The 22233-nt window shown below is 42.9% G+C and overlaps 1 protein-coding gene across 1 annotated transcript; it reads right to left on the minus strand.

Moving 5' to 3' along the window:
- Positions 1-3921: 3921 nt before the first annotated feature.
- On the minus strand, positions 3922-14450 carry LOC308693691 (alpha-2-macroglobulin-like). Its single transcript, XM_081370776.1, has 34 exons — positions 14268-14450; positions 12191-12374; positions 11964-12120; positions 11799-11851; positions 11654-11674; positions 11399-11564; positions 11233-11317; positions 11048-11162; positions 10851-10971; positions 10656-10765; positions 10416-10583; positions 10118-10342; positions 9831-10043; positions 9603-9752; positions 8812-8961; positions 8648-8723; positions 8292-8433; positions 7216-7441; positions 7004-7127; positions 6810-6931; positions 6680-6731; positions 6502-6585; positions 6237-6413; positions 6050-6125; positions 5802-5958; positions 5644-5718; positions 5415-5577; positions 5156-5340; positions 4863-5084; positions 4666-4787; positions 4469-4550; positions 4299-4382; positions 4118-4223; positions 3922-4035 (listed from the first exon to the last, which is right to left on the minus strand). The coding sequence occupies exons 1-34, from the start codon at positions 14345-14347 to the stop codon at positions 3995-3997; spliced, it is 4314 nt and encodes a 1437-aa protein (XP_081226902.1). The 5' UTR covers positions 14348-14450; the 3' UTR covers positions 3922-3994.
- Between the last annotated feature and the right edge of the window lie 7783 nt (positions 14451-22233).

Consider the following 22233-nt stretch of genomic DNA (forward strand, 5'->3'; position numbering starts at 1 on the left):
TTGATAAGTTTCGTTAGGTTTTGAAGAAATATAGAGCTGAGTATCGTCAGCATAACAGTGAAAGCTAATTCCATGTTTCCTAATGATATCTCCTAAGGGTAGCATGTACAGAGTGAACAGCAGCGGTCCTAATACTGAGCCTTGTGGTACGCCATACTTAACCTGTGATCGATGAGACATCTCATCATTTACTGCTACAAACTGATAACGGTCAGATAAGTATGATTTAAACCATAATAGTGCATTTCCTGTAATGCCAACATAATGTTCTAATCTATTTAAAAGAACGTTGTGGTCGATGGTGTCAAATGCAGCGCTAAGATCGAGTAACACTAATAGAGAGATACAACCACGATCGGATGATAAGAGCAAATCATTTGTGACTCTAACGAGAGCTGTTTCGGTACTATGGTACGGTCTAAATCCGGACTGGAAATCCTCGCAGATATCATTTCTTTCAAGAAAGGAACACAGTTGTGAGGATACTGCCTTTTCTAATATCTTTGACAGAAAAGGTAGATTCGAGATCGGCCTGTAATTGACTAATTCTGAAGGATCAAGTTGCGTTTTTTTAACAAGCGGTTTAATCAGTGACAATGGGCCACAGTCTATATCACAAGATTTTGCTGTGTTTTTACAACGTTGTGGGGTACAACATATTAAATCAGCTCCGTACAACCCAGCCACGAATGGTCTCACAGAAAGAATAGTTTACACCATCAAATATGCCTTAAAGACATCACAAGGGAGCCTTCAGCAGTGCCTGAATGATTTCCTGTTGTCATACCGAAACACCAGCCATGGGACAACAAAGGTTTCTCCAGCTTCTCTGATGTTGAAGCGTTTTTGACCAGCGACAAAGGGCAGCCCTGCCGGAGTACAACATGCACTGGGAAACAGTCTGACTTATTGCCGGTCGTACAGGGACCGGACAGCCCTTAGCAAAGGGCCCCTGACCCCATACTCCCAGAGCACCCTCCACAGGATGCCGCGAGGGACATGGTCGAATGCCTTCTCCAAATCCACAAAGCACATGTGGACTGGTTGGGCAAACTCCCACAAACTCTCCAGCACCCTGGAGAGGGTATAGAGCTGGTCCAGTGTTCCACGACCGGGACGGAAACCGCACTGTTCCTCCTGAATCAGAGGTTCTACTATTGGCCGTATTCTCCTCTCCAGTACCCTGGCATTGACTTTCCTGGGGAGGCTGAGAAGTGTGATCCCCCTGTAGTTGGAACACACCCTCTGGTCCCCCTTCATAAAAGAGGGACCACCACCCCGGTCTGCCAGCCCAAAGGTACTGTCCCTGACCGCCATGCGATGTTGCAGAGGCGTGTCAGCCAAGACAGCCCCACAACATCCAGAGAATTGAGGTACTCAGGGTGGATCTCATCCACCCCCGGTGCCTTGCCACCGAGGAGCTTCTTAACTACCTCAGAGACTTCAGCTTGAGTGATGGACGAGTCCACCTCCGAGCCCCCAGCCTCTGCTTCCTCAATCGAAGACGTGTCGGTGGGATTGAGGAGATCCTCGAAGTATTCATTCCACCATCCAACGACATCCCCAGTTGAGGTCAACAGCTGCCCATCTCCACTGTAAACCGTATTGGTAGGGCACTGCTTCCCCCTCCTGAGGCGCCGGACGGTTTGCCAGAATCTCTTTTTGAGGCCAACCGATAGTCCAACCGATTCTCCATGGCCTCACCGAACTCTTCCCAAGCCCGATTTTTTGCCTCCACAACCACCCGGGCTGCAGTCCGCTTGGCCTGCCAGTACCCGTCAACAAAGGGTTACAAAGTCGATCATCGACCTCCGGCCTAGGGCGTCCTGGTGCCACGTGCACTGATGGACGCCCTTATGCTTGAACATGGTGTTCGTTATAGACGAGCTGTAACTAGCACAGAAGACCAATAACAGAACACCGCTCGGGTTCAGATCAGGGGGGCCGTTCATCCCAATCACGCCCTCCAGGTGTCACTGTCGCTGCCCACGTGGGTGTTGAAGTCCCCCAGTAGAACGACGGAGTCCCCAATCGGAGCACTTTCCAGCCCCCCTCCCAGGGACCCCAAGAAGGCCAGCTACTCTACACTATCGTTTGGCCCGTAGGCGCACACGACAGTGAGAGACCTATCCCCGACCCGAAGGTGCAGGGAAGCGACCCTCTCATTCACCGGGGTGAACTCCAACACATGTCAGCTGAGCTGGGGGGCTATAAGCAAACCCACACCAGCCCGCCGCCTCTCCCCATGGGCAACTCCACAGTGGTAAAGAGTCCATCCTCTCTCCAGGAGTGTGGTTCCAGAGCCAAAGCCGTGTGTGGAGGTGATCCCGACTAGAGAGTCGGTACCTCTCAACCTCACGCACAATCTCAGGCTCCTTCCCCACCAGCGAGGTGACATTCCACATCCCTAGAGCTAGTTTCCGTCTCCAGGGATCGGGTCGTCGAGGCCCCCGACTTCGACTGCTGCCCAATCCTCTAAGCACCGTACCCTTACGGTCCCTCCTACGGGTGGTGAGCCCGCGGGACGGCGGCCCCACGTCGCTCCTTCGGGCTGAGCCCGGCCGTACCCCATGGGGGGAGGCCCGGCCACCAGGCGCTGTCATATGAGCCCCAAACACCGGGCCTGGCTCCAGGGTGGGGCCCTGGCTGCGCCATGCCGGCGACGTGATGGTACTTGATTTAAGTTCAATCATAAAGGGTTTTTTGAACCGCTCTTAGTCTGACCCATCACCTAGGACCTGTTTGCCTTGGGAGACCCTACCAGGGGCATATAGCCCCTGACAACATAGCTCCTAGGGTCGTTCGGGTACTCAAACCCCTCCACCACGGTAAGGTGGCAGTTCAAGGAGGGGGGCTGCACAGATCCACCACTGTTAAATACATATTTTCTTAAAGAATATAAAAACTGCTTCACTGAGAGGGTCATTGAATAATGACTTATGCATTCCAGTATTGTTTATTGCATTCTTTATAGTAATACTGGCTATAGTGGACATTAGTCTAAATGAATACATTCATACATTTAAAAAAAAAAAAAAAAAAAAAAAAAAAAGATACATTGCAATTGTACACAGATTTTCAACCAGTTTTGACTGAACAGGAAATCTCAAAATCTTCAGAATAAGCAATTATATGCAGGAAAAAAATAATGTGATAGTTTTTAGAATGATTTTGTTGTTTGAACGACAATACTTGTTGGAATTATCAACAAGCTGATCCTCCATTTCTGCGGTCTACAATTTCACTGTTGCGCCATGACATTTAAGCTTCCGTCTTCCATCATCTCGCTTTCTGATTGTACATGGTTTTGTTTCACGTGATAGCGTGTGAGCGTTTGTTCTCAGGGTTCCCCACACATATCAGCATTTCTGATCATAAATATTCAACGTTGAATATTTACGATTCACGATTGGGGTGGCTCCAACGTTCTTCCGAGCAGGTTTGGACACTCTTAACACCAAGGGAAAAATCTGATAAAATAATCTGTAGAACCATCAAGATAATTGGGACATACAGTGCTATGCATAAGTTTAGACACCCATGCTAAAGTTGACTAAAAAGAGGAATAAAAAATCATCTTTTGGAAATTGAGCTTAATGCCTTAATTAAAAAAATTAGGAAAAATCCAACCGTTAAGGACACCAATTTTCTTTGTGAATGAATAATGTATCGTAAATAAATGTTCTTCCTTAAAATACAGGGTGCATAAGTTTGGACACCCCTATGTTAAATTCCCATAGAGGCAGGCAGATTTTTATTTTTAAGTATTTAACCTAAAATCAGCCCGATTATCTTTTGGTGTGTACCCAGCATGAGTGAACTACATTTCAGTCTAACAAGATTTGAAGTCAAAGGACAAATAGAAACTCATGAACACTGCAACTTCTTACTTCAAAATAATGTCAAATGACAAACAAAACAGGCAACAAAAGGACTGATTGTGTAAAAGCAGTTTTATTTAAGTCATGTCTCCTACAGCCAGTACTGAATCAAATCATGGACAGGGGGACGTGTAGGTGGTCTCAAATGAATCACCTGAAATAGGAAGAGAAAATGAGCTGGATTATTTTAACAGTGAATTCAGCCAGAGCAAAGTATGATTAGGATGAAAGCATACTTGTCTGATAGTAGTCATAAATGTTGATGACCGCAGGCTTGAGATTTTTAACTGCAAGAACCTGTTTCAGCTGCAGTGTGTAACTCATGGGGACACCTTTGGGAACCTACAAGACAGAAAGGATGAACAGCAACACATACACCGCACTCAAGATGGCAGCTAGTAATATATCCAGTCTCACCCCTTTCAGATACACTAGGACATGATCATCTTCAGCATCAACCCGCTCCACTAGCGGGGCGAATGATTGGGGTGAAGAACCGAGCTGAGGAAAAGACAATCGTTTACAGATGAAATACATATGAAGGAGCTTCGAGCATTGTGACGTTCTAAAATCTTAAACCTACGAACCAGTGACGTGTCTGCTGTGAAGCCCGACAGGAGCTTAATGTCCACTAGAACCATGTTAGTGCTTGCTTTTCCACCATTGTATCTGAATGAGGGTAATGGGGGAATAAAGAGGTTTAGTCAAAAGGATCAAGAACAGCTTCCTTTAGGAACATGTAAAAATTAGATGTTTTAGGACACAAATTCAAAGCTGTTCTTACTTCACCATGAAGTTCAACATGAGATCAGCTCCAAGCGGTTGGCAATCTCCAGTCACCTTCGCTTCAACACTCAGCGTTTTGGCGGCTTTAACGGGTGTTGGGATGTTGTAGAAACACGCAACCTATAGTATGAGTGCAGAGCAAACAGCACAGTAAGATTTGGATGTGCACAACAGAAATGGGTTGAAGATACATACCTGCACAGACACACAAGTGGATCCTGATGCTTTAACACTATATTTGCCGGGAATGTTCTTTAGCGGCTTCTCCTGATACAGCAGCCTGTTGTCCCGATTCACTCTGAAGCTATAAGAGTCTCCTCCTACTACTGAGGACTTTACGGTAACAGTGCTGGAGCCGTCCAAGCTGAACACTTGAGCAGCGTACACAGACAGGGCATGAAGAGCCACCACAGTGTCCTAAAAACAAGATAACAACATAACATAACTCCTCATAAATGATTGCTCTCATGTTTGGTAGTCAGAGGCACCTGGGTGGAGGAAAACCCTCCATAGGGATTCTGCTGGGTCACGAGCCAGTTGACAATACGGTTAGCATAACCTAGATTAGCGGTCGTGAGAGGCTGAAGTGTGACAACCGCTAGCAGCACGTAAGAGCTGATCTCCACCGCCAGAGTATCACCAGATGTCGTCTGAGACCAATGGACCTTAGAGCCTTAGGATGAGATGGAGGGGAGAACGCTGATGACAAAGAACCTGATGAACAATCAAGAGGCTGGTAAATCTCACCATCAGAAATGCCAAGATTGTTCAAGCAAGCTAAAAGCTGTGAGTGAGTGGTGGTCTCTCCAGCCAGACTGAAGGTGTAGGCCAGCAGAGCCGTGGCATAAGTGTTTCCCACGTTCCCAACGACAGGCCTCAAACATGACAGAGCGTTGGTAATGACAGGATCCTGAAATCAAAACAAATATCAGAAAAATCTGCAAGGAGCTCACAGAACTACTGGAGATGCATTTACCGTTGTGGGGACGCCTAGTTCGAGCAGTGATGCAACAATGTAGGCCGTCATGGTCACCTCGTCACCAACACCACCCTAAAACACACCACATTTGATTTAGAAGAACAGCCTCATCTCAAGTCAATTGGTTAGGGCATAGTTTAAGAAACATGTTGCACCTTCATGTCGATGTGGTGCAGAGTTCCCTGCTGCACGAAACAGCCGTCTGAACCCTGCTTGCTGACCAACCAATCCTTTGCACTCTGCAGGACATGTGGATCAATGAAGACAAATTGCCTCGCTAGACCAAAAGACCTCATGACAAAGGCGGTCAACCTGGTCGTGAAAAAGGTTGTGATAAACTGAACTTACAAACTGCTGGTGTCACAACAGATTACACACAAGAGTAGAACAGAGTGAAACTCACCATGTATTTGATTCATCATTACCAAATGTACTGTATGAACCATCATTATGTCTGTAGTTCAGTTGTCTTTGGTATCCTGATTAGGGCAAAACCCACATGTAAATTGGTCAGGGAGTTAGTTTGGAGAAGGACTAAACCTTTGGAATTTAGTTTCCTACAAAGGTAAAGTGGATTTGGTCATCCATACCGCTCTTAAGGAAGCCTGTGGCGGTCTCTCGGATGGCTGCGGTGAGTTGCCCTGTGACTTCCAGGTACAGCAGGATGTAAATATTGGGAGCAAGAACAATCATATTCTGTTCTCCACAGCCATACGGCATCTGTAATAACCTATCCAGATTCTTAAGCGCACGACCCATTATGTCCCCTACAAGATGTCAAGCATTAAACCCACATCAGAAACAGTTATTCAACCAACCTTCACATGTCAGTTTCTACTCAATTAAATGTTTTACCAAGGACTGAAACTAAGCATCTGGCTGATCCTTGAACCACATTTTTTGGAAATGTCAGAGTCACATCTTCAGAAAGAACTTTTCCTGCAGACCAAAAAGAACGGATCATAATTAAGTACTGGCTAAATTTTAGCCGTACGGTGACAATGTATTGGGGAATCATTGAGTGCTAACAAACCCTTTGGACATAGTAACCAACTCTGGGTGTTTGTCCTTTCAACTCCTTCAGGCTATAAAAGCAATAAAACACCACATCAGTAGCAGCATGATCTCCATGATCAAACTCCAGTAGGCTGGTTAACACTCACCAGGACAAGAAGACTTCGAGTGACTATGTCAATGCGTCCTCTCGTAGGCACAGTCACGACTTCAGTGCCACATCGAGACCGGGATGCTTCAGCTGAAGCACTAATGGTCACATTGACAGTTCCTGCAGTGACAAGTGTATATTAGGCATTGCTCACTTCCGGTCTAATTTAGAGAAAGGCAGTCCAAAACTGACCTAGAACTGAAGCTGAGAGAACCCATTTGAAGGTCTTTCTCCCATTGGCACAAAGACAAGATGAATACGGATCAGTATATGGTTTAAGAGTGAAGGCAGTGGATGAAGCTGGTGTTACTTTAACCTGCCAAGGAAACAGAGCACATGGAGCAAAGGCACATGAAATTCTATACACATCCATCTCTAGAAATATCAATATAAACATTGCAGACCATGATGCACTTGGACAGATAGCTGAAGACTGTGGCCTTCAGCTCAAAAGACTCCCCACGGACAATGGAGTACGGCAGGGAGAGCTCCAGGAAGAAGGGCTGGAAGACCGTCAGCAGAGCAGGAGGAGCCAGACCAAAACCTTTTGAGGAAAGGCAGAACGCCTCAGTCTCCCATGTGGTAATGGTGTCAGGAACAGTGAGAGGAACTTGTGTAGATCCAGTGTCTCTGAAGGACAGCACAAGAGAAAGATAAGAGGAACAGAAGTAAAGTGTCTAAAGCTGCAGTTGGCAAGATTTTTTTTTAGATCACATTCAATGAATGAGACACTGCTCCGACAGGACATAAATCAGCCAGTTTAAGAAAAAAAAAAAAAAAAAAAAAAAGTGCCTCCACCTAGAGCCTGTTATTGATTTTGCAAAAACTCAAGTTTCACTCCCAGTTCTTCTGGTCCAATCAGCACAGGGCTGTGTGAGATCTGACTGTCAATCACAGGTTGTGCACACGCCACAGATACCCCCTCTCGCACATTACAATCACACGCACACGGCTGAAGTTCGCAGTGTTGGATTGTACAAAGCATGATGGCGTAGATAAAATCTACTAACAAGCTTCAATTTCCTCGGTTAACCAGAGCTATGAGGTCCAAAACAACTGAGGAAAGACACCTATAGAAAAGGAAACAAAGAAAGTGACTGCCTGTAATAAAACCAGGATCAACATCGGACCGGCATTTGAAAGGTGGAGGGATCCAAGTTACGGTATTTCAAAGGGTTCAAGCGGCATGCAGAGCATGCCACATTTCATCTGGACAGGTTATTGTGCTTTATCAACCATTGACTATTTCTGAGTGTTAAGTAATCCAAGTATGCTTGGTGTTGACGATGCTGAAGAGACGGGCGCGTTCACAGAAAATCTGGTGCACATGCACTGACGAGCACAAACTCAATGGTAGGGTGCTCGTGGTTCTGGGGGAGGGGCATGAGAGTTGTAAACATTAAAATTTTTGGCCAAGTCTCCTCAATCTGCCAGGCTTACCGACTGCAGCTTTAAGTAGCTTTAGAAGGAATTCACTAACCCCACTTGAGCAAGCTGCCAGAGCCATGTTTCTGGAAAGTAAGTCCTAACAGTCACTTCTGAAGAGGGAGTGTCAGGTCCAGGCTTTTCTGCTTCTGGAAGAGCCATTTCAGCCATGGCTCCAGGAAGACCATTCAAATTCACTGAAAGAGACACGTTATTTTACCCATTTACCATGTACAGTATCAGTGTCTGAAGAGTAAGCATTGTTCATAACTGCCCCTCCATTGCAATTATGGAAATTTTAACAAACAATTTGTCCATCCACAAAGCAAGTGGAATAACCTACAACAAGGCACGTTCACCATGTCATGCAGAATGTTTTATGGAAAGAACTTCCCATCTGCATAGACCTACTTTCTGGACCTCTACGATACAGCGGGCACGGAGGGGCTCGTACAGCAAGATTTGTTGCGATCTTCATTCCCAGGCTCTGTCATAGTAACAAGTCAAAACAGACCAATTTAAAGTCAATGACTCCATACTATTCAGTGACTACATGATCATTTATGGTTTTCTACCTTGAATGTTGTGTAGGCTTGATTTGTAGGAGCAGTGTAGGCAGAATCTATATTAAAAGCTAGACGGGGTCGAAAACCTAGACACTCTGGTTCATCCTCAACACCGTTTGGGTAACCTGATAGCGATCGCACTGGGAGCAAGTCAAACACCTGGGACCATAAATCAGTGTTAGTATGTCACATGTTTAACTAAACGCATTGTTTGGTATGGTGGTCACAGTTTATAGGTATTAAAGGGATAGTTCGCCTAAAAATGGAAATTCTGGCATCATTTACTCACCCTCAAGTGGTTTCAAACCTGTATGAATTTCTTTTTTCTGCTGAACACAAAAGATGATATTTTGAAAAATGTCGGTAACCAGACAGTTGATGTCCCCATTGACTCCATAGTATTTTTTTTCCTACTATGGAAATCAATGGGGTCCATCAACTGTCTGGTTACCGACATTTCAAAATCTTTTGTGTTCAGCAGAAAAAAGACATTCATACAGGTTTGAAACAACTTGAGGGTGAGTAGATAGAATTTTCATTTTTGGGCGAACTATCCCTTTAAATGTACACTAAAACTGCTATAACATGATAGCATAGGTTTGTCCAGTTGATCCATTAGCATTACCAACAAAACTGCTATAACATGATAGCATAGGTTTGTCCAGTTGATCCATTAGCATTACCAACAAAACTGCTATAACATGATAGCATAGGTTTGTCCAGTTGATCCATTAGCATTACCAACAATCAAGACCAACAACAACTTAAATTTAAACAAATTAAAAACTGCACATGGATACCATTTTAGCACTCAGATGTCTTCCTGGCTCCAAGATCCAGATGCTCTGATCTACAGCACTGATGCCACACAGAGATCCTGCTTCAGCAGAGACAGTCAGAACATTTTCCTCAGCAGGAACGGCCGTAGCTGGAGAGAACTGTAGAGACACCTGGAACAAGGACCAACATGCTCTAGGACACGTCATCATACCCCACTTGAAGGCAAAAGATGCTAGTGCACATCATACCTGGTTTTGGAAACGAGTTTCTGTCTCAAACAATGCACTACCAACAACAACATTCTCACTGGGCAGAACGCAGTAGACCAGAACCTGCACTACTGGAGCCATATCGACACTGACAGACAGCTGGAACGACACAGAGCCGCTAGTGACGGTATTAGAAGCCCTCGCTTTCACCGTCTGAAATCCATGGAGGACGATCAATCCTCTGGACAAGACCTGACAAAAACAAAAAAGGTGCATAAAAACAGGTGAGAGCAAAAAGTTTATAAAAAAAACTAATGTCCACTCACCATATAGATGATGTCAACGTTGTAATCACCAGCCTCTCCAACAAAAGAATACTTCACTGTCACTGGAAACGCAGCATCAAATTTGAGCGGCTGCTCGAGCTTCACTATAGTCAGTTCACTAGATGGGTTACTGGAAGCGTCAGGTTGGAGAAGCTGAACAACCCTTGTATCTGCAGTGAAGTATGGCGATTTGTAACCATTGACAACCGCTGGAGTCGCACTTGCCTGGGGAACAATGAATGGAATGGGTTTCTAGCAATTGTGAGAAGTCCATTTCACAAAACAGAGCAAATCGTACCACCAGATTGAGAGCAGCTTTAGGAAGACTAGCAGTGCAGAGGGAGAATGAGGCCAGTCCTTTCTGGTTTGTGGTCAGATTCTGCAGCAGTTTGTTGGGCCAGCTGTTATCCAGGAGATAAACCGCTTTGTTTGCGACTGGAGTACCGTCAAAACGAGACACTGATATCTGTTGGGAATCAAGGTTAGAAAAGGGAACAAATGTGAAGGCTTCTGCGACAAAGGGTGAACTTTTACTTGCCTTTCCTTTAATTGTTGATCCAGGTTCAAAATAATCTGGGAGGTCCACAAACGTGACCTTGCCGACTTCAAACGTAATGGACACGGTTGCAGATTTCGACATCAATACATCTGGGGAAAAAAAACAAACACTCTGAATAAACGAGTCAACTTCCTCTGTACGCATGTCATTGGTCCAGATCAGCCAGTAGCTCACCTGTTCCCTCCTCAGTGACATTAACATTTACAAGAAGCTCATCTTTCAGATTATTTTCAAATTTGGTGTTAAAAAACTCTGATGTGTCGACAGTAAGGGAGGCGCAGCCTGTGTCATTCATCTGGTAGCAGAACAAAGAGTCACATTAAAGTCAAGCACGAGCAGAAAAACCCTCCACTGCAAGGCAGGAGTCACACCTCTGCAGTTTGAGTCAAGCACCAACGGGTCAACTCAGGAACCACAGCGTATGGAAATGGCTCACGGCACACTTCCACCAAGGCTTGACCGGGTACAGGTTGGCCATATGTGTATCTGGAAAACGTCACAAGGAACAAGATCAAGAACTGTCCGACCACAAGACAAGAAAGTAACGGTCACTCACTTGGCACAAGCCTCAACTTTCAGTCCCACATCTGCAACGCTGTACGTCTTTGGTGTGTTTACGGTCACGTCAAACTTGGGCAAAACTAAATCAGAACTAAAGTGTTGACCTCAGATCTGTCACTGAACTGTTGCACATTATATACAAAGTGTTCATAACAGCTTACCATATTTTTTCATCTCAAAAACATGGGAGATCATTTGGTCACCAATGAAAGCCTTTAGTGTGTACATCCCTATCTGAGCCTCTGGGTTTAGCTCATGAGAAAGCTGCAATATCCACCCCGTTGAGGAAATGTTTGTCCACTGACCAATTCTGTTATTATTATTGTCCTATTAAAACAATGAACAGCTCAGAGAAATACTGCAAATAAAGCAAGTGCAAAAAAAGCATTGTCTCCATTGCACCAGAGAATTCTCACCTCCACCACCACCAGACTGTACTGCAAGACATAAAGACAGGAATGTTAAGCATTTAAAAAGATACTGATGCAGCAATCATGCAAAGAAATTCAAATTGCAAAACTATGCATGCAAACATGCAATTTGTTCATGGTCAGGCCTTACCATCTGATCAAGAGGCAAAAACTTGCCATCCATGGTGACAACTCGGAAATTCACTGCAAAAACAGCAATAAAGGCCCATATTGCATAATGCAACTGAAAACAATCAGAACTTGTGTAATGGACTATACATCTCTAATATTCAACCAAGGTTCATTCACAGCTCACCTGTTTGTCCTGGATTGTAGATGGGTTTGTCTGTCTGGATGAAGGTCAAAGGCAGGTAACGTCTAAACATGACTTTCCTCTCTTCAGTCGCTCTGAAGACCTTCCCTTGGACTTCTACCTTCATTGTCTGCACAGATTCTCCATCTACTCGAGGAGCCTGTAGAGAAACGGTTACCAACAAACCAGACAAAAACAGAACAAAAACAAAAAAGCATCTAAAAACATACCTGGAAACAAAAGCATTGGTGAAATGGCTTTGAAGAAACCTGCTGCACAAGTTGAGTCATCCCATTTTTCTCATCAAGCAGAGAAACTGTAATCGTGAGACTTTCTTGGGGTTTCAGAAGACTTGCACACAATTTGGCATTAGATCCAGTTTCAATCACTGCAGGGAACGTCACCATGAATAACCTGTGTAAACATCATGAAGTTTAGGTTTAGGAATCAAAGGGAATCAGGTCAGAACATTTACATGTTGGTTGAACGTCCACAGAAAGTGGCTAGCACGGGGTTGCCAGGTCTGTGCATCAAAAATAGCTCAAATAAATCATCTGTCAGGGAGGGGTTGGAGTGGGCAGCAGGTGTGGTATTAGAGCTGCACGATTCTGGATAAGTTGTGCAACTTAGAAGTTCAATGTTAATTGATGCAGTGCATTTAAAAAAAGGGGGGAAATCAGTTTGATTGAATGATTCATAAATACTTCACCTGTTTCATTACTGCATGAATCAGCTTTGGTTGAATTCCTTGAATGATTCAATGACATTTTAACCAATCACCACCTAGTGGTGTACAATCAAAAATCATTTGGAGCGACAACTTCATACCTGTATGACAACTGCTCTCTCTGGCTCAGCAGCACCAACGCAGATTAGAATGTTTCGTTTGATTGTCAAAGGTTTAATTAAGTCAAATCTTTGTCAATTAGGAATAAGGCTGTGTGGGTATTTGAATCAAGATCACAATCTCTTAGCGATTAATCATGCACCTCTAGGTTGTATGTTGAAGGGGAAATATCATGAAAATCTGACTTTCCCATGTTTAAGTGCTATATGCATCTACCAACCCAGAAAACGTGACCCAGTAATTTTGTTTTGGTAAGCCTTAAAAAAAAAAAACCTTCGCTCCACTGTTGCCTTTGGCTTGCTCAGTTGGGGATACTTAATTTAATCAATCAACAATACTATTGATCAGCATTACCAAACGTGGACGTTTTACACTAGAAACAAACACTGATGTACTATTTTATTTAATACTGTGAAGCTGCTTTGATACAATCTGTATTGTGAAAAGCGCTATATAAATAAAGTTGACTTGACTCTCCTTCTGACGTAGGAAGGGGGATCTTAAAATAATACCGCCACTTAATCTGCACGTTTCCACCCACGGCGCCACCATCTGGTTTTCGCAAGCAACAGTGTAACCAGTTCTAACACAATGGCAAAAGTTCGAGCAGAGCATGCCTGTTGTTGGCTGCACAGATGAGCACTAAAAACTATTTGACAAAAACAAAATGTCACAGCGATCTTATAAAGACCTCAGGGAACTGTGTCGACCTGTGTAAAAAAGTTAAATATGTACATGCAAGTCAATGAGCTGAAACAATGCAACTCCACAACAACTACATAAACGTATTCACTAATAAGTCTGAATAGTCCAGAGGCGTCTAAGAGTCGAACCACTTACTGAGTCTCTCCATAAAGCTGCACTCACTATTGGTTATTTCTGAGATTTCAGATGAGAGACATGTTTTGTAGTTGCTGGGATATACCCGAAGCTCATGTAAAGGATCGGCCTCTTCTGAACAGAGGCGGAGCAGCAGCTCATTTCCATTTAAAGGGACACAAATGGCACATTTTTGCTGACACCCAAAAAGGGGCAAATTTTACAAGCTATAATAGATGCTCTGTGGGATATTTTGAGCTGAAATTTCATATAAATTGAGGGTTTCCCCAGAATGTCTATTGTTCCTTTTGAAAGGGGGCATAAGGTGGTTGGTTGTCTAGGTGAGAAAAATAAAAATGGCAACACTAGACTGCCATGGTCAAAAAAAAAAAAAAAAAAAAAAAAAAAAAAAAAGATAAAGGAACAAGGAACTCCAAGAGCAAGTTTACATTTTTTTTTAACAAGAGATAAACACTCAATGAACACCATTCATCATTTGACCACTTGATGCCACAAAGTACAACATGATCAATGAACTTAACATATGGTTAAAGCTTTGGGGAATCATCTAGCCATCTTTAAAACTACATCAGCATAAACATTAGGCTGCTTCTGTTCTCTTCAAAGCCCATGGTACTCACGGCCTTTTCTGTCCATCAACAGCAAAGAGGAAAAGGGCTAAAATGAGCCCTTTCCAAACACAAATCTCCCTCACAGCCATGAAGAGCAATCATCCAAGACTAGACAGAAATCAAGAGTCTCTTTCAGAAACCCTGCAGCACTTCTGTTAAGATCCACACTGCTCTACAGCTTAACTCTATATCAGCTGCACTGATGCCGGCGTTATTTAAACGCTCTTAATAATTCAGAACAGCTTGATTTAGCACTCACAGGCAATCTGGACATCTTTAGGGCGGAGCCCCGGTAATTAATCACAGGGTTGCCAACACAGGTTAGTTTTCTCCCTTGCGTTTGGTAACAAATCCTTCCCTCCCGAAACCCTAAAATTATATATAAAATTATAATATATATATATATATATATATATATATATATATATATATATATATATATATATATATATATATATATATATTCAGAAAGCTTATTTTATGTCATTCTTTCTTATTTTTTATTTTATTCACCTTTAAATGACTAGATTTGATCAATAAAAAATAAATAAATAGCAATTGCACATTCCTCACATTATTTCAACTTAAATTCAAAATTACTCACAATTTCATGCATAAACCTTTTAATTCAGCTCAAAAAAATCACAGATTGCGTGTCTTTGCCGAACTCATGTGGGGAAAAAAATAATATAACATAACAGGTGTGTTCGACATCGGCTGCGGCTGGATGCACCGATCGGCGAGAGTAGCCGCGTACAGGCGGGGAGGAGCTGCAAACGGAGACGTGAAGTCGGACACTTTCTGGCTCCCGTAGTGACTGCTCACGTGGTGTTTGCATACTTTACCACAGCTGAAGTGAAATAAATGCAATATTTCCAAATAATACACAGATGTTTCAGAGACATTTTCATTCAATACTTAATGTACTGCTTCACACAGCGTCTGTTTGAACAAGAATAAAGTTCAACATAAGCTACTATCAATGAAGTGGAGTCTACGTTTTTTAATCAGTTTTAATTTGATAAACATGACACAATAAAACATCGCAACGACATGAAAAGAGTGTTTACTGTAATAAAAAACTGATTTGTGAGCTTTAGAGGAACTAAAGGTGTTTGAATAAACTTGAAACACACGTGATCGTTGTCATGCGGTGAATCTGGCCAATCGTGGAACAGCTGTGTCGTCATCAGCCGTCCTGCAGCCCAGTGCAGCCGCTCTTGAGAAGCTGCGCTGGCTGAGTTCTCCCAGAGAATGGGTGTTTCTCAATATGCGCTCTTCAGCGATCTTGCGTCCTTGTGTTCTCGTTTTACGTCATCATAACCGTCGAAGTTCAGACCCAATTCTCAAGAATGCAAGTACAGAGGATGCATGAAAGAACCCGGATGTGTTCTTGATACCGAGGATGCATCGAATGCAGACTTGAGCTAGATAGTAGAAAATAAGCTAATGCGCGTTCTATAAATATAAATTCTGATCTATTATTTTTAATTATAACAATATCGTGCATATTCATTTGCACGATTTATCGCATTACCGAATACCGGCACATGTCTATGCGTATGTGTCGAACTCTGCCATCTGTGGCATCCGTGGTTGGGTATACTTTGAAAGTTGTGTGGACACATAAATTGAAGTACACCCAGGCTTCTGGAGGATTAGCTGGCTTGAGAACGTCTGGAGTGTTGACTGAGAGATTGGCGTCTGGAGTGCCGGCTAGACTGACTTGCTAGCACGTTCGGCGCTGTGTTTACAATATAAAATCACAGTTGGGGATATCTTCAGCCTGTTCCGTACTTATTTATTCATGTCACTGTGATACTATACTAAAATTCTTTAAGTTTATATGGGAGTACTGTATAGTGTGCTGGGGGATAATCATTGCCAGTATACGGACAGTTCCGGTTTCAACGTGTCGATTATGTTTACTTAAACAATGACTGCGCCATATTACATTGTATTGTGCCACGGAAAGTTGATACTGTAGTTATGCATACTATAACATTGTATAGATTCTATAAGCACTCCTGCGATGTGATGTAAAGTGTGATTTATTTTGATATAACAGTCAAGTCATGTTATGCTGATTATTTCTTTATTTATGTTTTATTGTAGAAGCTCAGTGTTTAATAAACCCCTTTGATTGAATCGGACTGCCCTGATCCATTCCTGTGTTCTGATCGACACACCAAGAAGAAGGCTAGAGACATTAGAACCACCTTAGAATACAATTCTAGTTCAACTGCTTAACAAAATTGGTCCTTCGAGCTGGATATCGGCCATTGCTCTTGGATAAAGTGGATCTATCTGTTATAATATGCTACCCGAAGGGGTAAATACAGATGGTGGCAGACCTCAATGCCATGTTCACCCTCCCATGACTATCTCGAGGACTACGATCTCACACCCATGTTGCGCTCTGAGTCTCTTCCAACGCCACTTCCCCACTTATCTACCAACTGGCAGTCTTTGCATTTGGCCAGCATTTTGTTCTACCTAGCCACCCAGAGAGGAATGCTGAGGAGTCGTTAGGGGGACATGTGCTGGTGGATTTACTGGCCAATATGCTTAGTGAGCTTCAAGTAATGAGAGATCATATACAAACTGGATTGCCTGCCAAACAGGAAGTCACACTATCCAGATGAATCTGTCCCACCTACTTCCCGCAGATTACTTCTGCCACTCACTGAGTACAGTACCTATGGCCATGATTCAAGTGGGTATCCAGAGCAGAGGTTTGACCTTATAAAAGCTCCAAGCCATGGAGACCTATGAACAGAGCTTCCACCCTCGCATCCAGATGAGAGGGAGAGCACCTACCATGTTCCTACACTGACCATTTCAGACTTCATCACGGGAGATCCTTGTGAGTTTACCAGACTAAAGCTTGCTCTTGAGAACCTTTTACCTCATGATACTACTGATCTCTTCAGCTATCAGATATTGGATTATCTGAGATTAGATGAAGCCCACCTGGTAGCCGACTCCTATCTCAACCATTCCCGGATAGTGATACCAAGGCAGCTCTGACTGAAGGTTAGGACAACCTTAAAAGCTTGCCCAAGGATAGCTAAAGTGATGGATGGAGCGTTGAGGTGATACAACAACCCTTGTTGTTATACTGGAGACTATGGGCCATGAAGGTCAGGCTGAATTGAGGTGTGGTTCGCATGTGGAGAGGCTGATAAGCAAACACCTCCAGAAATGAGGTCAGAGTTCAGAAGACACATGTTTCTTTGTCCTGGTGTATAACCTCCTGGACTTCTCTGAATGGTTACAGTATGAAGCGTGGTGTCAGAGCAGAGCCAGAGCCAGCGGAGGGTAGAGCAGAAGATGTTTCATCAGGTCCTGCTACTGCCTGATGACAGACCACTCCTATATTTTTTATGACGTGACCTGCATCAAGATGACCGATACTTAAGTGTGGCAAGTACTTCCTTTTGGGACTAAGTGCAGCCCCTGCTGTGCATCCTTCGCCCTCCAGCGACACGTGGCACTGCACAGTACTCCTGACGAAGATGTAAGATTCTCTGTGGACAGATGGTTGTTTCTATGTGGACAACTGTCTACAGAGTTTGAGTTCTGTTCAAGAAGCACGACTGTTAGCTGATAAGTTATGTGCCCTCTCATCCTCTAGCATTTTCGACATCCGACAATGGGCCAGTAATATAGCGGAAGTTGTCAGTCACCTACCTCCAGAAGTCAGGTGCCCTAAGCTGGAGTTGTGGCTTTCTCAAGACCAAGCTGGCACACGAGAGTCAACCTTGGGCCTGAGCTGGCACTGCGAGCTGGATCATCTTGGGTTCAAACACCAACCTGTTACATTCAATACCTTAATGATGTGGAGCATCTACTGGGTGCTGGCGAGTCAGTACGACCCCCTTGGCGTCATCCTTCCATATACTACCCGAGCCAAGGTCATCGTGCTGCAGCTTTGGCTAAACCACCGGGACTGGGATGATCCACAACTCCCAGGTGAGCTCAGGCAAGCATGGACAGACTGGAAAGGGGAGCTTAAATTTCTATCACAGGTAACAGTCCCTAGGTGTTATAACTTTTCCTATATGGATAAATCAGATGTATGCCGGGAGATCCACGTTTTCAGATGATGCCTCTGAGCATAAGGGGCTGTTGCTTACCTGTGTTCAGAAGGTCACCAGGGAGAACTCCACTTTGCCTTTCTTCTAGCCCGATCTAAAGTGGCCCTACGAAAGCGGCAGTCAATTCCGAGGCTCGAGTCCGGAGGATGTGGAAGATTCTGGATTTTCCTTCTCTGGAACGGAATCTGGAATCTCTTTTTATGGAAAGGATTCTTGAAACTCTTTTTCTAGAATGGACTCTGGACGTGGCTCCCGAAGAGTGGAGTGATTTCTCAGGGCCACCCTAACGGACACGAGGTGAGGATCCGCTAATTTCTATGTAAGATCTGCACTGTTGGACACAGCCTTCCAGGCCAGGGGAAAGGCTGGAGATGTTGCTTTCCTGGATCGGGGAATAGTTGGATACTCTTGCGAGGCGGCCATGGCGGCTAGAGACTCTGGACGGGCGGAGACAAGGGAGCACACTGTTTTCTCAAAATGATGAAACCAAAGATTCAACTGTATATGATGCACCACCCCGCCACAGTATGAGGTCCAAAATTTGTGTCACACATCAGTTTTTCATTCACAGCAGTTTGCATGCAGATATTGTCATCTAATCCTTGGAAGCAGTTGATAAGGATACGATCATCCCACACCCTCAGGTAACAGTACTTTAGGAATTCCTCCACATACTCATCTATCTTCCTGCCATTTTGATATATTGTGCCGAGAGAAGACTCAGGTTCAGCAAAAACTCGAGCTGTGTCCAATATGATTTAGTTCTGGTCGTCTGTCGCTATCAGAAGATGAGACAGCAGATTCAAAAGTTCTTTACTGAAATGTGCAAACACGAGGAATGAATCAGGTTAGCCAAAAGTATCATTGAAAGTCACTGAGTCATCACTTAGCTGGTAATTGGAAGTCTCTCCCTTGCAGGCATGGATGAATGAAGATTGTCAATGCAAGGAAGATTAGAATAGTAAAAAAGAATAGTAAAAGAATAGAAGAATAGTAAAAAAAAATAAAATAAAAAAAAAACGAGTGTATGAATGTTGGAAATAAAATACAATAAAAAATAATAAATGTAAAAGAAAATATTGGACAGTGACTGTTTTTAATTTTATCTGTTATCTTTAATCTGTTTCTTGACTGAGATAATGCGGATGTCAGTCAGTAATCGTGGATTTTGAGTGAGTTCACTGTGTTGGTCAGAGATTCTGTCCTGCCGTCTGTTTCATAATTAATGGACAGACAGAGAGGCGAGCTGTACATGCTTCATGCTGGTGAAGGGCACGACATGAAAGAGAGACAGAGAGAGAAGGGAGATTGAGAGATGCTGATTGGTCTTGCAGGACTCCATGGCAACAGATGCTGAGTGTGTTTGATAAGAGATGAAGCCGTCAGACTCTAAGTAGCTCTTCATGCTGATCTGTGTGTGTAAATCTGACCTCATCATCATCATCAGGTAGATGTTTGATTCTCATTCGGCTTCTCTTTATAAACTAAACTATTTCTCTCTTGATTTCATTCTCATCTATTGCTGTGTCTCTCTGTTTACTGTTTGAACCTGCTTTATTCTTGTCATCATTGATGATGTTTGTTCCAGAACATTTTAATTCAGAAATGTCACACCACTTTACTAAAAGTGCATGGTAATACTATGTTTACTTTAATATATACCACAGTACTGTGTGGTTACCATATATGATTGTTTTTTTTTGTTTTATATATCATTGTTTTTTACATTATTACATCAGAGTCTAAAAATGGCTTTAACATGGTACTATATGCCCATAAAAACATTGAAATAACATGGTGCTTTTTATAATTGCAACTAAAATCATTCTAAGAAAAGTCCTTTCCTTCTTTGTTAATCAGTAGATAAATATACATTTATTTAATTACAAATCTATTTTTAAATGATAGTTTATGGATGTTGCTAACTGTTTGACCCAGGAGTTTTCAATATTTTAGATTCCAAACATGATCATCCTCGTGTGACGGACCCCCCATCCTAAAATTTAAAAGACATACGTGTCTCAAGAATAAATTTATACTGTGAAATTAATAATATTTTTTTGGTAAATATATTCATCATTACATACTGTTATAGTACTGCACTGTACTTATTTATTTAGTAAGTTTTACAATTTGTTTATTTTAGTCTAATTATTTGTTTTATTTATTTTTGTTTATTTATTTATCAATGTGTAACTCCTTTACTATAATATTAGTTTTTATTATTTATTTAATTGTCATGCTGCAGCTGTAATAATCACACAATGCAGGAGAATCTAAACAATCAATATTTATTATTCTACAAAGTAAGATCGCAGGAGCAAACTAACACACAACCACATAAAGCAAATACAATATCGGACAATGAAACCAATGAAACTGAGAACTCAAATACACTGGGAAGGTGATCAACTGAACAGAAACAGGTGTGCGGAACCATACAATCAAGGAAACTAACTAGGGAACACAGGCAGGCAAAACAGGGATAAAACACTGTGAAAACAAAACCACACTAAACATACACGTAACACCAATGAAATAACCCAACAGCCTGAACCCATCATTTGGGGTAAAAATATATAAATATAATAATACAAATAATGGTGTTTTTAGCATGAAGGAGAACCCCTATTTATTTTAATCTAAATCATTTTCATCTGTTGAACATGGATTTTGTGGAGTTGAAAATGTTGATCTCTGCTCTTCTTCCAGACTCCAGTATGGATGAAACTAGCGAGGACTGTGGGAAGCGTCGCATGGTTAACCTCCGGCCCGCTCTGCTCTTCCGTACGGTCGGTCTGACGGGTCTGTCTGCTAGTTTACCACCTCATCGTCGCCTGCGTTCAGTCTTAAACACGTCCCGAATCATATCGGGTCAGTCTGTTGACCGTTCTGTCCCGTTAACAGGTGGATCTCACCAAAACACACCCTTAAACGGACTCAAATGCATTCAGACACGAGACAGGCAATTACCCAAAATTTCACGTGCAAAACCTCAAAAAGATGATGAGACATCCATGAATAAACAGTTGCAAACGGTCAGCGTTCAGCACTGGCATCATGGCAGACGGCTAAACGCTACAGCGAGGACCCGCGGCAGAGACGTGGGAATTAGGACTGAAAAGGAAGAGTACTTGTTTGAAGAAGTTTGGAGGGGACAGACACCGAAGATGACGAGAAAAAACAAAAATAAACTTGTAAAAATCAGAGACGAGGCATCAGAGCTCAGCCAGTGGATACAGAGTTTGAAAATAACAGACAGGAAGAGGGAACAAACCACAGAACGATACTGGAATGACTCTGGTGGGCGTGGCTTCAGGGCGGAGCCAGTATGTAAATGGGAGGAGCAAAAGAGGAGAGACCGACGCCCACACTTCCTGCCGCCCCTCACTCAAAGCGACTGTTTGCTTAACGTCCCTCTGCTCCTCCCGGACAATTCCCCGCCACCGTCACCTTGCTCTCCGTCAGACGTCCTGTTCTTTCCTCTATCTGTTCCTCACATCCAGGGGAGAGGAGTCGCACCAGCTCAACATGACTGACACTGTCTGTCACTTACTGCAAGTGGAAAATATGAAATATACTTAAATGAAACATACAGGCAAAAGTTTGGACACATCTTTTTGTTTTGTTTTATTATTACCACATATGAAAACTATTAAATCACACAAATGGAAGTCTGGGAATGATAGTGATCAAAACATATGAGACAAATGTAAGAAAATATTTGAGTTTCTTTTTCATCTGGATTCTCACTCTAAACATTCACCACTCAAAAATAGCATGAAATAATTAAAATAAAAAGACTGTTAGTTACCCACATTTTTCTAAATATCTTTATTTATGTTCAACAGAAGAGAGAAACTCATACAGGATTG

This window comes from Scardinius erythrophthalmus (assembly GCF_964197995.2).
Source record: "Scardinius erythrophthalmus genome assembly, chromosome: 1".
Lineage (NCBI taxonomy): Eukaryota > Metazoa > Chordata > Actinopteri > Cypriniformes > Leuciscidae > Scardinius > Scardinius erythrophthalmus.